This window comes from Chiloscyllium punctatum, chromosome 42 (assembly GCF_047496795.1).
Source record: "Chiloscyllium punctatum isolate Juve2018m chromosome 42, sChiPun1.3, whole genome shotgun sequence".
NCBI classification, from domain to species: domain Eukaryota; kingdom Metazoa; phylum Chordata; class Chondrichthyes; order Orectolobiformes; family Hemiscylliidae; genus Chiloscyllium; species Chiloscyllium punctatum.
In genome coordinates, this window is record NC_092780.1 from 31989123 (window position 1) to 32007381 (window position 18259).

The 18259-nt window shown below is 41.3% G+C and overlaps 1 protein-coding gene across 1 annotated transcript in view; it reads right to left on the reverse strand.

Moving 5' to 3' along the window:
- moto (minamoto) overlaps positions 1–18259 on the reverse strand; it is a 76923-nt gene that overhangs the window by 35213 nt on the left and 23451 nt on the right. The window contains exons 4-5 of the mRNA XM_072561764.1: positions 14282–14386; positions 11735–13667 (exon numbers count right to left, since the gene is read on the reverse strand). Of these exons, the coding sequence (XP_072417865.1) occupies positions 11735–13667; positions 14282–14386 (2038 nt within the window). The remainder of the gene's footprint in view (positions 1–11734; positions 13668–14281; positions 14387–18259) is intronic.

An 18259-nucleotide genomic window follows, 5' to 3' on the forward strand; every position in this document is an offset into this window, starting at 1 on the left:
ATTCCCAGATCCGACAGGTAATGATGTAAAATAGCAATACATTTGCAAATGTAAACTTGTGCTTGAAATAAAGAGTCAGTAATGCAACTTGTGCAACATAAACATTGCCTTTTTGTTCCCGTCCCAGTCCATGTACTGTGAAAGTCAGCTCCTGGCTTTCAGTGCTTGACATAGTGCATAGCAGGGCTTTCAAACTGGCACCAGGGATCCCAGGTCTTGACAGTGGCTGAGCACACAATAGCACAAGCAGCATGCAACATGGATCTAGTCCATAGTGGGGTGAGCTGCAGAGAATAGCATGAAAACACTAGAACTCACAGAGAGAAACACTTCATGACATGCCCCAAAATTGCCACACAGCTGATTTCTGGTCAAATTGAGTCCAATGACTTTGATGTGGGGCTATGAAGCATATGGTCATTTTCAGAAGGGATTAATTACTTAAAAGGAATTTAAATATATTGAATAGATTTTTATCAATGAGTGTTTATTTTTAATTAGCAAAGTTATCAAAAAACACTTTGAACTTCATTTTGTTTAATCTCAATGTGGTTTCTGCGATCTGATCAAAGTGGATTACACTAAATGGTAAATAGTGATTATTCGGTGAAAGGGCAAAGGGTAATCCTAATTTGGCACAATTTGACACAGGGCTACAAACAGTCATAGGATGGATATAGCAGCATTGACTGGCATGGGAGGAATAAGAATAGGTGGGAGGTGGGTAAAGGGACACAGGTTAGCATGTAGAGTATGAGGAAATGTGGGAGTCAACAGAGGGGCATGCGGGACCTTGAGGGGATACGAGGAGTGTTTAACAGCAGAAAAGGGTGGTTTCTCAACTCAATCTTTTTAAAGCTGGGATGAGGGTGGATCTTGCACGCAGCCCACTTCTGTACCCAGAATTCCCTGTTGTTGCACCTGAATTCTTTTCAACAATAGCAGATCCAACTCCTCTTAGCACCTTCTCCTCCAGAACTAAAATTGAAATAATCTTCTGGTGGCTTAAGTTATCAATGCCAGGAATGTTCCTGAATTGGGAGCAAAAATTCAGCTCTTAGTAAAATTCTGTACGGAGACCCTGAAATATCTCTGTTCCTCAAGTTTTCTTATTATAATTTAGAAAATATTCCTTCTATTAATGGCTCTTTGCAACTTGATATGCCCCAATCCACTCACTATGTCAGCAAATATAATGCTATTGGCCAATTTGGACACAGACTCTCCGTTTGAGTTATTAATAAATATAATGAAAACTTCGAGACCAATAGAGACTCCTAAGGAACTCTAAAGATACTGCCAAGTGGAATACATAACTGAGCAAACTGGGATTATATTCATTGGAATTTAGAAGAATGAAAGGGGATCCTATGGAAATATATAAAATTATGAAGGGAATAGATAAGATAGAAGTAGACAGGATGTTTCCACTGGCAGGTGAAACTAGGACAAGAGGACATAGCCTCAAAATTAGGGACAGCGGATTTAGGACTGAATTGAGAAGGAACTTCTTCACTGAGGGTTGTGAATCTATGGAATTCCCGGCCCAGTGGCGTAGTTGTGGCTTTCTCAGTAAAAGCTTTCAAAGCTAAGATAGAAATTTTGTGAGCAGTAAAGGAATTAAGTGTTAAGGTGAGAAGTCGGATAAGTGGTCCTGAGGTCAGGAACAAATCATCCAATATCTTATTGAATGGCCGAGCAGGCTCAAAGGGCCAGATGGCCTTTTCCTACTCCAGTTCTTATGTTATCATCTTGTTTTCTGTTTCCTAATTAATTCCTAACATGTCCAAAGTTTGTCTCTACCCCATTCCATTTAAATTTGTAACAGCATCTCATGAGAAATGTTTAGTTAAAAATCACACAACACCACGTTATAGTCCAACAAGTTTATTTGGAAGCACTAGCTTTCGAAGCGCAGCTCCTTCATCAGGTAGTTTATCAGCAGCGCTCCAATAGCTAGTGCTTCCATATAAGCTAGTGTTGTGTGTTTTTAACTTTGTCCACCCCAGTCCAACACCGGCTCTTCCACATCATGAGAAATATTGACAGGGCAGATGATAGGAAAGTACTTCTTCCTGTGAGGGAACCTGCAATTAGAAGATGTTTTAAAAATAAGGGGTCTCCCATTTAGGATTTTCCTCTCTGTGAATTCCTTTCCATTGAGAACTGTGGACATTAGATCAAATATATTGAAGTTTGAGTTAGATTTTGATTGACAAGGGAGTCATAGACATGTACAGCATGGAAACAGACCCTTCGGTGCAACCTGTCCATGCCGACCAGATATCCCAACCCAATCTAGTCTCACCTGGCACATATCCCTCCAAACCCGTCCTCTTCATATACCCATCCAAATGCCTCTTAAATGTTGCAATTGTACCGCCTCCACCACATCCTCTGGCAGCTCATTCCATACACGTATCACCCTCTGCATGAAAAAGTTGCCCCTGAGGTCTTTTTTATATCTTTCCCCTCTCACCCTAAACCTATGCCCTCTAGTTCTGGACTCCCCAACCCCAGAGAAAAGACTTTGTCTATTTATTGTATTCATGCCCCTCATAATTTTGTAAACCTCTATAAGTCAAGTCTTACAAGGACAAGCAGAAAGATTGACTTTACGCTACAATCAAATCAGCCATGATCTTACAGAATGGAAAGGCAGGATTGAGGGCCAAATAACCTATTTCTGGTCACAGTTTCTTTTATTAATTCAAACAGTGCTTGTTGCATATCCTTAATTACCTTTCAGACAAGTTAAGTGGGTATGCTTCTGGAGTCACAGGCTAGTTCTGAATAAACAGAATTTCTTTGCTAAGACACATTAGTCCTTTTGACTATCTTTCAATTCTGGATTGTATTAGCCTGGACCTGTAGATTACCTGTCCAGTGGCATTACCACGAAGCTATCAACTAGTATGCAAGTATAGTAGGTAATAAGCAAGGCAAATAGAGTTACCACACACCTACAGCACTCCTTCAGCCTGATTCTAGCCCCATCCTACTTGAATAATTCCTGAAACAACTCGACTTGCTCGATATCTGGCAGGAGTCAGGCATTCCTGATGCCTTCACCATCTTTACAAGAGTCATTGTGTGTGTGGACAAATGTTAGCAATTTGGTATTGCCACTCACCAGTAATGAAATGACACAGTAGCCTCAAAGCCACACTGCTCACAGCACATGGCTGACACTCAACTCGTGAATACACCATTTTCTCAATTAAGTCACTGTTTAACCACCAGTCCAGTTTATTTGCCCTATGTTTACATCCTATCTAAATACCCTCAGTCACTGCTACTCTGTATCCAGTGTCCACTGTCGATCTGCATTGTCATGTTCCTCTACGGGACAATTACAAAAATATTTTTTTAAAAACAAAGAACTGCAATGCTGAAAATCAGAAACAAAAATCGAAACTGGTGGAAGAACTCAGCAGGTCTGGCAGCACCTGTCGAGAGATGGCAGAGTTAACGTTTCAGATCCAGTGATCCTTCAGAACTGCAGGCAAGCAATGGCACAATTCCAAAGGTGATCTTTTATTTATAGCAAGCAAAAGTAAATAGAAACAAAATTAATACATGCTGCTATTCTTCCACACATAATAAACCAAATGTGTCCACAATAATCTGCTAAGCTCTGTCATGCACAAGAGGAGATTCATCCATAATGAGAACTGCAGATGCTGGGAGAGTCAGTGGATAAAGAGTTGAACTGGAAAAAGCACAGCAGGTCAGGCAGCATCAGAGGAGAAGGGGACTCGACGTTTCACATCAGAACCTTTCATCAGGAGTGAGGAAGGGGAAGGGGGCTGCAAAATAAATAGAGGGGGTGGGGCTGGGATGGCGATAGGTGGATGCATGTAGGACGCAGTTGTGATTGGTCAGTGGGAAGGATGGAACAGAGGTTGGAAGGAAAATGGACAGGTAGGGTCAGGTGAAGGGAGCAGGGTGGAGAGGTAGGGCTGGACATGGGTTGAGGTAGGGGGTGGGGAGATTTCGAAGCTGGTGAATTCTAATGTTAAGGCCATATGGTTTTAAGTTCCTGATGCGGAAGATTAGGCGTTCTTCCTCCAGTTTGCATGTAACCTTGCGTTGATGGTGGAGGAGGACCAGGATGGACATGTTGTTGGGTGAGTTAAAATGGCTGGCAACTGGAAATGGAGTTGCTTGGAGCATACGGGCCATAAATGTTCCCTGAACCAGTTCCCAAGTTTGCGCTTGGTCTCTCCAATGCAGAGGAGACCACATTGGGAGCAACAGATGCAGGAAATGCATGTGAATCTCTGCCGGACTTGGAATGATTCTTTGGGGCCTTGGATGAGATGTGAGGGCATGTTTTGCACCTGTTGCGGCCGCAGGGGAAGGTACCAGGTATGGAGGAGGGATCAGTCCGGAGTGTGATCCTAACGAGGGAGTCATGGAGGAACAGTCCCTGCAAAAAAAAGAGATACAGTTGAGGAGAGAAATATCATTTTGGTGGGGGGTGGGGTCAGACTGCAGGTGTTGGAAGTGGTAGAGGATGATGCACTGAACTTGGAGATTAGTGGGGTAGAATGTAAGGGCTGGGGGAATCTATCACTGTTGTGGTTTGAGAGAGTGGGTTAGGTTTGAGGACAGAGGTGCAGGAAATGGAGGATATGCAATTTGAGGGCATTGTTGATCACAAGGGAGAGGTGATTGCGGGCCTTGAGAAAGGAGGGCATTTGGAATGTGCTGGAGTGGAATTGCTCATCGTGGGAGCAAACATGGTGGAGCAGAAGAATTGGGAGTATGGAATCACATATTTGCGGGAGGGATGGGAAGAGTTGTAATCAAGGTAGCTATGGGAGTCAGTGGGTTTGTAAAAGATGTCGGTGCTGAGTTAGTTGCTAGAGATGGAGACAGAGACATTCAGGAAGGGGAGGAAGGTGTCAGAAATGGTCCAGGTAAATTTGAGGTCAGGGTGGAAGGTATGGGTGAAGTGGATGAACTGTTTGAGCTTCTCGTGGGAGTACGAGGCAGTGCTGATAGAGTCATCAACGTAGTGGAGGAAAAGATGGGGTATGGTGCCAGTGTAGCTGCAGAGAAGGGACTGTTCCATGCACCCTACAAAAAGGCAGGCATAGCTTGGACCCGTGCAGGTATCCATGGCTAGCTACCCCTCTGGTTTGTAGGAAGTGGGAAGATTGAAAGGAAAAGATGTTAAGGGTGAGAACCAGTTTTGCCAGTTGGATGAGAGTGTCAGTGAAGAGGGAGCAGGTTGAGTCTGCAACAGAGGAAAAACGAAGGGTCTCAAGGTCCTCGTCATGGAGTATATGGAGTATAAGAACTAGGAGCAGGAGTAGGCTGTCTGGCCCTTCGAGCCTGCTCCACCACTCAATAAGATCATGGCTAGTCTTTTCGTGGACTCAGCTCCACTTACCCACATTTTCACCATATCCCTTAATTCATTTTATTTTTCAAAAAAGTATCTACCTTAGCTTTAAAAGCGATTACTAAAGTAGCGTCAACTATTTCCCTGGGCAAGGACTTCCATTGATTAACAACCCTCTGGGTGAAGAAGTTCCTTCTCAGTTCAGTTCTAAGCCTGCTTTCTCTAATCTTGAGGCCATGTTCTCTTGTCCCAGTTTCACCTGCCAGTGGAAACGTCCTATCTTTTTAATCAATTGCCTTCATAATTATATATGTTTTCAGCCTCTCCTCATAAGCCAACACCCTCAAGTCTGGAATCAACCTAGTGAACCTCTTCTGCACCCCCTCCAGTGCCTGTAGATCCTTTCTTAAGTAAGGAAACCAAATCTGCACACAGTACTCCAGGTGAGGCCTCAGCAGCACCTTGTACAGCTGTAACATTATCTCTCTGCTTTTAAACTCAACCCCTTTAGCAATGAAGGATAAAATTCCATTTAACTTCCTAACTACTTGTAGCTGCAGACTAACCTTCTGCGATGCATGCACAAGAACATCCTGGTCCCTCCGAACAGCAGAATGCTACAATGTTTTATTATTCAAGTAATAATCTACTTTGCTGTTACTCCTACCAAAATGTATGACTTCACATTTACTAATATTGTATTCCATTTGCCACACCTTTGCCCACTCACTCAATGTAGCAATGTTCCTCTGCAAAGTTTCAGTCCTCTGCCACTCATCTTAGTGTCATTGGCAAATTTTGACACTGTACATGTGGTCCTCAACTCCAACTCATCTATATAAATTGTAAATAATTGTGGTCCCAACACTGACCCGTAAGGGACACCACTAGTCACCAATTGCCAGCCAGAATAGCACTCATTTATCCCCACTCTTAGCTTCCTGTCAGTCAACCAATCCTCTATCCATGCTAACATTCTACCCCTAACACCATGCATCCTTATGTGGAGATTCCTTGTGTAGAGAGACAGAATGTCCATGGTGAAGATGAGGTGTTGGGGGCCTAGGAACTGAAAGTCGTCAGAAGGTGGATGGCATGGGTGGGGTCTTGAACGTAGATGTGGAGTTCCTGGACCAAAGGGGACATGACAGAATCAGACTAAGAGGAGATGAGTTCAGTGGGGCAGGAGCAGGCAGAGACAGAGACAATCAGTCAACTGGGACAGTCAGGTTTATGAATTTTAGGGAGAAGATAGAAACGGGTGGTGTGGGGTTGTGGATGGGAGATTTCCTGAGGTGATGAATTGTGGATGGTCTTGGAGATGATGGTTTAGTGATGAGAGGTTGGGTCGTGTCAGTCAACTGGGACAGTCAGGTTTATGAATTTTAGGGAGAAGATAGAAACGGGTGGTGTGGGGTTGTGGATGGGAGATTTCCTGAGGTGATGAATTGTGGATGGTCTTGGAGATGATGGTTTAGTGATGAGAGGTTGGGTCGTGATCAAGGGGGCGGTAGGAGGAGGTGTCAGCAAGTTGGCATGTGGCTTCGGCAAAGTAGAGGTTGGTGCGCCAAATGACCACCACCTCAATTTCCTGATCTTTTTCCTTGGAAGCCAACTCCTTTCCCCCTTCCTCAGCATTTATCATATTCTCTTGCTCCCTGCTCCAATTGTGCAGAGTACTGCATGCTAGGATGATGCAGTATATTCTGTCCCAACCCTATGGAGGGCATCCAGGTTGGTCCAAGTCATGGAATCACATTTTTAGTAACCTTATCATGCCCATCATGACCCTGACAAAAGCACAGGTAGCATATATTTATGCTCTGCATCAGTTAAAGTACAGTAATGTCATTAGTTGTGGTTGTAGGGAGTAGTCGCTATCCTGGAGTAATCAGTCTGATTAGGCATGGGCACTCTCAAAAGCACGAGGTAGACAAATGTTATCCAGGTCAGAAGAGTTGGCTGGACACTGATCAAATGAAACTTCTTCCCCATAATGAGTTTGATAGTGTTGTAATATAGCCACCTATGTGCCACGTGTACAGTTGATTGCAACCAGGAAAGCAAGGTATGTTTCTGAATCCTACCACACAGGCTGCAGCACTGACCTTGTCAACAAAATGAACTGGCAGTATCTTGCACAGACTGCATTGGTCACTTTCCTGATGCATTTATGGGTGTTCAACAGATCGTACACAGATCATCCACGATTCCCAGGAAGCCCCAGTTGCTTTGAAATGTAATGTAGCTATCACTTTCAGTCATTGGGAGAGGATGATCCCGACTTCTGCAGCCAACAAGTCCAGCGCTCACATTCAGAATAGTTCCATCCTTGTCTGGGACATACAAAGCTGCACTGATATTACACCCTGATTGGCCCCAAAAAATGACATCGGAGTGAAAAACTCTAGTACTCATGCACACAGCAAGCATCCTAAGGGATCTACAACTGCGAACTTTGACTGAGCTGGGTGCTCTCTGGCCTCCCCGAAAGCCTTTTGCTGCACCTGAGTTTGCTACCAATCCCAGTCTTCCTGCACCTGCTTTCTCATTTTTAGGAAGTCAGTCAGAGTGACCAACATCCCACCAGCAGGCATGGGCATGACTCGTGCTAGCAATAATCTATGTTGGGAACATAAGGAGCAAAACAGATACTTAGCTCTCAGAGGTGATATACCCTGAAAATGAGAGCTGCACACACTCCTTCACACAGTAAGATATGCAGTACTCAGAACGAGCGCCATGTCTTCATTATGCATTCAGCTACAGTCTCCACACCACCAAGATAAAGGTGCTGCACCTACTAAGCGATCCCTTACCATTATCTTTTCAGCTCACAAAACACTACATAGGACAAACAGGAAGACAGCTAACAATCCATATCCATGAACACCAACTAGCCACAAAACGACACGACCAGCTACCCTTAGTAGCCACACACGCGGATGACAAGCAACATGAGTTTGACTGGGACAACACTACTATTATAGGACAAGCTAAACAGAGAACAGCCAGGAAATTTCTAGAGGCATGGCACTTATCCACAGATTCTATCAACAAACACATCGAACTGGACCCAATATACCGGCCACTGCAGTGGACAGCTGGAACTGACAACTGGAAGCGGCAGAGACAAACCACTATAAATGCCGGAGGAAACATCACAGAAGCGCTTCACAGGAGGCTCTCAAACACTGAGGATGTTACCTAGACAGGGAACGAAACGTCTGCAACACAAATTCCCAGCTCGGCGAACAGAACCAAGTACTGTTATGCCTAAGACTGTATCGTTAACTCAAGGTAAAATTCATGTAATTATATGACCTGTTTTGAAGTCTGCCTGACAGCTGAGGTGTCTTAAGTGTTAGAGATTGCAAACAGCTTGTAGGGTTCTGGTGGTGCAGTGGTATTGTCCAAAGCTCTGAGCCAAGAGGCCTGGATTCAAGCCTCACCTGTCATAACATAACAGGTTGTCTAAAGATATTAGCTCAGCTCAAATTGTTTTACTGAAAACATGGCCACAATCACCAGACAGTGTGCACTGATAATGGGATTGTGGGAGTTTTGTAAGTTCAAGCAAAGTACTGAAAATATCAGGTGGTAAACACGCAGTTTGAAATTCTCTCGGATTGCTCATCAACATTTCCGCCACAGGGTCCATGGTTTCCATTTCTAGGAAGTGGACTTTGACAGGATAAGGGGATCAAAACTTATGGAAACAAGTTAGGAGTATGGGGTTGAGAAAAATATCAACCATGATCAAATGATGGAGCAGCCTCAATGGGCTGACTGGCCTAATTCTGCTCATAGATGTAATTGTCTTCTAAATGTTTCAAGATATTCCTGAAAAATCACAGACTGGTAGTCTTCCAGGATCCAAAAGAGAAAGAGCGGTCAGAGGCTGCAAGTCTATGTTGCTCATCAAGCAGACAGTTGGGAGTTCGTGCTTGGTTTGAAAAGAATAAATTCATAAGGAACTGAAACAAACCTGGAAGACTCACCACTTGTGCGAGAGTGAGAACTGACCAGAAAACCTCTCATTGGTCTAACGTTAAAAGATGGCAGACTGGGCATAGAAAGGAATGGAATTAAAACTTTGCAAGCTAATAAACGAAAATTTGAATAACCATTTAAGGGGCAATGTAAACTTGAGAAGTGGGATTTTTCCAGCCGTGCTAAACATGGAAAGAAAAGGAGACCTGTTATCCAGCACCATTGCAGTAAATAACTGCCCCTTTTTCTGTATTAAGAATATCAAACACTGAATCTTAGATATACAAGGTCTTCTGTCTTTATGCACAGAAAGTACAAGCATCATCATGCAAGTATTTATGCTTCATGTTAGCCTCTCTCATCTTTCCTCATCAGGATCAATCATGGCCTTCTCTTCCTCCTCACGTTTCACTTTGTTCTTTAAATGCAGAGACATTATTTATTTCAAATAATCTAATAGTGAGCTTCACACTCTCACCACTCTTACAAAAAAAAAGGCTGTGTTTTGTCACCTATTACATTTGCCTGTCCATTTAATGCTGGAGGACTCGATACATCAAAGGCGGTCAGTCATTCATAATTTGCCAGAGTCTGAAATTTCAAGAGGCAGTCTATAGCTGTTAAAGGTTATGTGAAACTGTCAATACTGTTTATGTTTCACAGGTGTCTGTTTTTAGGGGATATCAAAACAGCTCTCACTGTAATTCATTGTCAACATCTGATGGACTGCCAGACCAGGTAACTACATGTTGAACTAAGTGAGAAATGTATTTTGAGTCCCTGGATCATATGTGGAACATGTCAGTTCTGGGATCATTCCTATGACTTACAGGAAGGTTATTTGGTTCCAATATTTAAATGGCAGAAGAAATCAAACCTCAAAGATTATAAGCATGCTACTTCAATGTGACTCAGAGGAAAGGTGATGCAAAAGTAATATTGGGGATGAGGGGGAGTGATTAGATAATCCCAGCTGGAATTTAGGAAGCACAGGCTGTTGGATTATCTGACTAAAGAATTTTGAAGAAATTATTATGTTAGTGGTTGATAGTTTATTTTAAAAAAAGCCAAATACTGCGGATTCTGGAAGCATGAAATAAAAACAAAGTGCTGGGGCATCTCAGGAGATCTGGCAGTAGTTATGAAGACAGAGAAAGACAGTTAACGTTTTGAGTCTAATTTGACTTTTTCAGACTGAAGAGTCATATTGGATTCAAAACATTAAGATGTTTCACTCTCCACAGATGTTTTGTTCTTACATTAGCCTAGTTAGTATTGTTAATTTTCCAGAGTCAGAAGAGCCACACCAAAATCTACCTGGGGACGTGTAGGGGTTGCATGACATGAAGAGTGTGGGTGCTCAAAAGGAGGAATTTATAAGGCCCTAATACAGTGAGTTTGGGTCAAATGGGATGTTAAATTGTTTAGAATCCCTACTTCCAGGATTAAGGGCAGCAATAGGGAACAGTGTTCAATTAAATCACAGGAGGAGCACAAAGAGTACATGCTGTGGATTTTTCAGACATAATCAAATCAGTCATCTGGGTTTCCCAGCAGCTAAATAGAGATAATACTGTTTATATCAGTAACAAAGTTAAAAATCACACAGCACTAGGTTATAGTCCAACAGGTTTATTTGGAAGCACTAGCTTTTGGAGCGCTGTTCCTTCATCAGGTAAGTGCAATAGGACAACCACCTGATAAAGGAGTAGTGCTCTGAAAGCCAGTTCTTCCAAATAAACTTGTTGGACTATAACCTGGTGTTGTGTGATGTTTAACTTTGTCCACCCCAGTCTAACACTGGTTCCTCCACATCCTGGCTACATCAGTGATGTCTTACTTTCCCTGACCACTCCTCCAGCATCTTCCTAATCACTCTTGCCTCTTTGCTCCCTGGTTATGACTTAATAATTTAGATGGCCAAAGCCAGGTTGTTAAGACAAAAAGCTATTAGCAAGATCTTGAGATAAATCCAGTCTTTTGCATTTCTGAAATCTTAACCTGCAACTCTTCCCCCCAATAGCCTGCTAATAAAGCTACCCTTTACTGATGACACAAACCTCATGTTTGTTACATGGTCAGATGAAACCTGTGCCTCCAGCCTGTGTTATATGATTTCTCAGAATTCTTGAGCAATTATCGAGCACATGCAAGATGACATGTTTCATTATTTTGAACCAAGATAATTTGGGATGGTCCTTTTAGTTGACTTCTCTGAACAAGTCAAATAGGGAGAATGTGTTTCCAAGTTGACAAAAATTCGAGATTTATTATAAGTAAAGCCAAACAAATGTATGACAAAACCATTACCTTCCTTCTATGAAAAAATAATCAAGAATGTTAAGAACTTTAAATGAAACTAAGTAAACTTTCAACAAACCTATTTACCTTTTTTCTTTCTTTTTCCAAAGCCCTCCATTGTTCATAGCACTCTTCCAATCGAATGTGAAGTTCATTTGCTGGGCCGCTTCGATTTTTCATAGGTCTTGGGAATCCAAATGGTGGTATAAATCCATAAAGGGATGCATCACCATAAAACATATCATTGAAAAGGGGATACAAGTGACTGAATTCCTCATAAGGAAATAATTCACTGGGATCCATCAATGAAACAACAGGGTGACCAAACTGAAGGTTAGTTCCTGAAGCAACGCTACGTGTACCAAGCTGTGACACATTATGGTTCCGTCTAAAATCACCCATCATGTAGGGACTCGAAAAAGAAGCTGATGAACGAGTCATATAATTTGCTACACTGTTGCTGTCTCCAGCTCCTTGTTGGGAATTGTGATTATTATAATAGTAAGACTGAGCACCTAGCAAATCTCTGTACATGCTCTGGGAGAATTCATCATCCTTTTTTTTCACATCTTCATTTAGATCATAATGGCAGTTTTGCTGTTTAGTTTGGTAAGTAGGATATTTGTTTGCAATATATTGCTGAGTTGATGAACTCCCATGGAATCCATTTACTTGCTTTCCATTTTGACAATTCTTCTCAATGGGTGATTCAAAGTACATATCTCCAGTAGCTTTGTTCTGCCCTTCAACATGCGTACCTGACTGAACCCGTTCCACATTATATGCAAATTCACTACCAGAAATCTTAGAATGGTTATCCTGACTATAAATTCCTGTGGGTCTCTGGAAGTAAGCACTACTATTTTGAGAAAAAGGCAAGGAAGACTGATGAGAAGATGGACCGAAAGAATGGGATGATGTTTTAGAGGCAGGTGACACTTGATTATTGAGGTCTGATGAGTTATCTGCTTTCACAAAGGAAGTTGTGGTTGCAGTATCAGACCCAGAAGGAGTTAATTTTGTCCAGGATTGTCTGTTTTGATAAGTCTCTCCAGAATACACAGATACAGGTAAAGTATTTAATGGCTGAACATAATCAGATTGCTGTGAGAAATGATCATAACTAGAATGTTGTTGCTTTTCAAAGGCCTTCTCAAAGTCACTTCTAATTGGGCAAAATGTATGTGGATTTCTTCCACATTCAGATGTGCATTTTTGCCCCAAATCACTAGTTAATCCCATTTCCTTTGAAAGCTGTTTTTCACTCAAACCAGAGGATGATTTTACACAGTATTTTAAAGTATGCTGGTCAATGTTTAATTCATCAAACCCCTTTTGTGCTTGTTTCCCTTTTGGCACTCTATTGCAGGTTTCCATTTCTATCACTGGTAATTCTGATATACAATCAGAAGAGGTCTTTCCATCTGCTATATTAAAATTCACAAATTTGTTTTGTCTGAATTTACTGCCATGTAGTTGCTCCATGTATCTATTGCCAGTATTACTGTTGTAACAGTTTCTGGAATTATGCAAGAAAGGAAACAGTTCTGTGGATGTCTGACTGGATGGAGTACCAACTTCTTTAAAATCTCCCCCATCCCTGCCATACATGTGTATATCTGTTCCTGGTTCTCTACCTGATACTGATAATCCTACCTGAAGTTTAGAACAATTCTTCACATAAGGAAACTCCTGAAAATTCATCTTGTTTGTATCCGTGGACTGAAAAGGACTGCAATCAGTAGCTTCTTTCTTTGAAGGAAATATCCATTGCTCTGTAAGATCCAAGTCATCAAATCCTAAAAAATCTTCCATATTTATTTTCTGCTGAGAGGTTGAATGACTATCCTGCTGGTACTGTTGTTTGTCAGAGGTAGTTATGGATTCTTTTGTATTAAAAACGGATTGTGAATATGATGTATCCACGGGCTTCTTTGACTCAGATGAGTGATCTAGATGTTCTGTATATCTACTGGTTGTGGAAGACCATATTGATCTTAGCAAATTAGAAGGAGTATTTCTGAAACAAAAGATATGTTGCAAGAAAAGATTAGGTAACAATTAAAATAGTCTTAAAGGATAATATGCATTGCAAAAGTGTATTTTGTTTGGCATGATGTAACAGCAAACTAGGCATCCAATACACTACATCACAGCAGTGGAGAAATGTAGGCAATATTCTCTGCACTATTATAATTCATTGCAGCAATACAGTTGTAACAATTAGGGAGGTCAAAGCATTAAGGTACTAAGAAATTCAGTAAAAATAGTCTTGTACTTCTCCTTATGCCCAATTCACAGCGACAAGAGTAGACTGTTCAGCTACAACTAGGGGTCCAATACTCGCAGAAGGTCAAACTACAAGGAGCACTCATCACCCAAAAATGGTTTACACTTGGTCCTCATTATAACTGTGAGATAAAACCCAAACATCTCCCCCTCCACCCCCAACTCATTAACAGGTCCCGACAGATCCAGTGGTATTTCCAGCTTCATCAGCATAAGTTCAGGCTATTCCCATTCTAATGTTATCTGTGGTTTTATCTGTGGAGATCCATGTCCCAATCCCCTGCAGATATTGAAGATTACACATATTTCATTTATTAACCAAAATACTCATATATAAGAACATACCCTTCGACAAACAAGGATTGCGATTGATCAGGTTCTTCTAAAATATTGGAAACAAGTCCATACAGGTCTGCAGCACTCCCAAAATCACTCAATTCAGTCTGAGACCTATCCAGTAAGAAGATCATCCAAAAAGACAATTAATTTTTGACTGTTGTGTTAAAATCCACAAGTCAGAATCATTAGGATCAATACACAATTCAAAAGAAAGAAATAAGAAACAAGCAATTTTGCTTGATATTGAGACTAAATGCACTATAAACAAGTTAAAGTGGAACACCTTTTCAGAAATCTCAAACAGCATAATTGTTTTATCAACTAAATTGTGAAATATTACGAGATTTAACCCAGTAATTTGTGATTTGAAAGGGCAGCATGGCTAAACCTTGTGTACTCCTTTATTCCTTCAAAGAGCAGCTGTCCATGCAACTGGTTATAATTTCCTGAGATCAATTAGAAGTCAAAAGAAACTCTCTGGAAGTAACTGATGGTTAGCTCAGTTGACAGGACAACTGGTTTGTGATGCAAAGTACTATCAGTAACGCAGGTCCAATTTCTGTAGCAGCTGAGGTCACTTGAAGATTCCACCTTCTCAAACTCGCCCTGATCTGAGGCATGGTGACTTTAGGTTTAACTCACCACCAGTCATCTCTTTCTCTCTGAGAAAGCAGCTTTATGGTACATTAGGACTATAGTGATTTTACCTTTTACCTTGCCATCCATCCGCATCAGCCCATTTGCAATCATTACAGTGAAAGAAGGTATCATTGACAGTATTAAAAAGAGACACCTACTCAACAATAACCTGCTCGGTTTGGGGGATTCTATCACTACCACTCACAGTCTTGGTCCAAATGTGTACAAAACAGTCAAATTCCAGAGGTGATGTGAAAGTGAATACTCTTGCCATTCACGCACTACTTGACTGAGAGTAGCATCAAGGAGCTCATGCAAAACTGAAATCATTGAGAAAGTATTCCTCTGGATGGGAATCATATCTAGCACAAAGGAAGGTGGTTGTTGGCTATCACAGTTCATCCCTAGGACATCACTACAGGAGTTCCTCAGAGTAGTTTCCTAGGTCCAAACATTTTCAGTTGCTTTATTAATGACTTTCCCTCTTATCACTGATTTGAGGATGTTTGCTGATATTGTTCATTGTTTTGTATCATTCACAGCTCCTCAGGTACTGAATCAGTCAATGCCCACTTGCAAATCTAAACAACATTCAAGCCTAGACTGATAATGGCAAGTAACATTTGTGCCACATAAGTACCAAACGATGGCTATTTACAGCAGGAGAGAATCTAACTGACTCCTAATAATATTCAATAGCATTACATCGTGAATCTCAGGGATCAACATCCTGGGCATTACCACTGTAGAACATGAACTGTCCTGGTTATATAAATACTGTAGCTGTAAAAGCAAGCTAAAGGCTAGAAATTCTGTACCATGTGACTGACCTTTACATTCTAAAAAGGTTACAAAAGTCAGAGGTCTGATGAATACTCCCCACTTGTCTGGATCAATGCAGCCCCAAAATTTCTCAAGAGAAAGCCTGCTTGACCAGTATCCCATACAGCACCATAGGCATTCCTACTGTCCATAAATAACATACAAAGGCACTGCAGTAACTCACCCAGCCTCCTTCAATTGTACACCAAGCCTGCAATCTCTATCATGGAGAAGAAAAACCTAAGGCAGCAGACTCAAGCAATACCATCATTCGCAGGTTGTCCTCCAAGTCATGCACAAACTAACTTGGAACTATATCACTGTTCCTTTATAATCACTTGGTCAAACACTGGAACTCTGTTCGTACAGCACTCAGATGCCAACATACAACATGAACTACATCACCTTTGAGAGCAATCAAGAATGAACAATAAATGCTAGTGACTTGCATCCCATGAACAAATGTGAAAAAAAAACTTGACAGATTTGACTCTTAAAATCACAGAACAGCGAGTTTTGAGAAGATTTGTATTTCAGGTTGAGGTTCTGGTTGTAGGTTTACTTGCTGAGCTGCAAAGTTTGTTTTCAGACGTTTCGTCACCATACTAGGAAACATCTTCAGTGAGCCTGCGGATGAAGCACTGGTGTAGCCCGCTTTCTAATTATATGTTTGGGTTTCCTTGGGTTGGTGATATCATTTCCTGTAGTGATGTAATGTCCTACGGTGATGTCATTTCCTGTTCCTTTTTCTCAGGGGATAATAAATAGGATCCAAGTCAATGTGTTTGTTGATAGAGTTCTGGTTGGATTGCTATGCTTCTAGGAATTCTTGTGCGTGTCTGTTTGGCTTGTCCTAGGATGGATGTATTGTCCCAAAGTGGTGTCATTCCTTATCTGTATGCAAGGATACTAGTGACAGTGGGTCAGGTCTTTTTGTGGCTAGTTGATGTTCATGTTCTGGTGGCTATCCCTGGTAGCCCACAAACCCACCAACACACTAAAACAGCAGCTAATGAATTTGAAAGACCCTATACAGACAACAAGCAAAACTAACATCATTTACAAAATACCTTGCAATAACTAACAAACACAAATTGCACAAACAGGCAGAAAATTAGTCACCAGGATATATGAATATCAACTAGCCACAAAAAGACATGACTCACTCTCACTAGTATCTTTACATAAAGATGAGGAAGAACACCACTCGACTGGGACAACACTTCCATCCTATGACAATCCAAACAGAGACATGCACGAGAATTCCTAGAAGCATGGCATCAACAAACACATTGACTTGGATCCCATTTACCACCCCTGAGAAAACAGGAAATGACAATCACCATAGGAAATGATATCAACACAGGAAATGACATCACCAACCCAATTGTACCTACATTTCCTCATCGCTGGAATCATTCTTATCAATCCTTTTTGCATTCTACTGTAATGACTTTATATCCTTCCTAAAATATGGCATCCAGAACCATATGCAAAATCCAGTTTAAATGAAACCAATTTAACTTCTCTTCCAGACCTTTTCAGCAATTTCAGTTACAACGAAGCATGTCAAAGCTTCATTTCAAATAGTAACACTCATTTGACATGTGGTCAAGAATCAACCTGGTTCTTTCACCTTACAGTCCTGATAAATCTATATTTACACCACAGTTGTGATAAAATATACAACAGTTATGCAAGGCAGGGAAATCTTTCCTTTCAGCAACCACCAATTTTAAACAACTTTACATAGCAAACTGTAAAACATAAGACCAGAGCATTCATGCTTTACTAAATGTGGGTCAGTACGTAATGCACCAACAATCTAGGAATTCCTTTTCTTTCATTATATACATAATCACAAATTACACCTTTTCACACACCAGCTCACAACTTTCTCATTTCTTTCAATGTCGCAGACTGTAGTCAATGAAAAAGATGCTTCCTCCCACAATCTTACATACCACCTCAAAAGAGGAGTTCTCTTAGCCCTAAAAACTGCCTTTTTCCTCCAAGTGCCCCCTCTGAAGCTGAAAGACTTGAAATTCTATTTAAAAAGAAATACAACTTGTGCAAAACTGTAGAGATTAAGCTATAAACTACGAAGAAACAACTACAGTTGCATTACTCTTCTCCATGATTTAATGTTATAGTCCTTCCAAGTGTACAGTGAGAATATGAAATTTGGATAAAACCTAGGATCCCACTGTCTGTTGCCTGCCTGCCTGCATAAAGCCTGGATCAGATCAAACCTATCTTTAAAGCTATACCTATAGAATGATGAAGCCAAACGTGCCACTCACTTCAGTTGAAAGATGTGCAAGTCGGGTGGATTGGCCATACTAAATTGCCTATAATGTAGGTTAGGTTCGTTGGCCACGGGAAATGCAGGATATTAGGGATAGGGTGAGAGGATGGGTATGGGTGGGATGCTCTTCAGAGGGTCAGTGTGAACTTGTTGGGCCAAATGGCTTGTTTCCACACTATGATACACACTTGCATGGCAAATATTTTATACTGCAA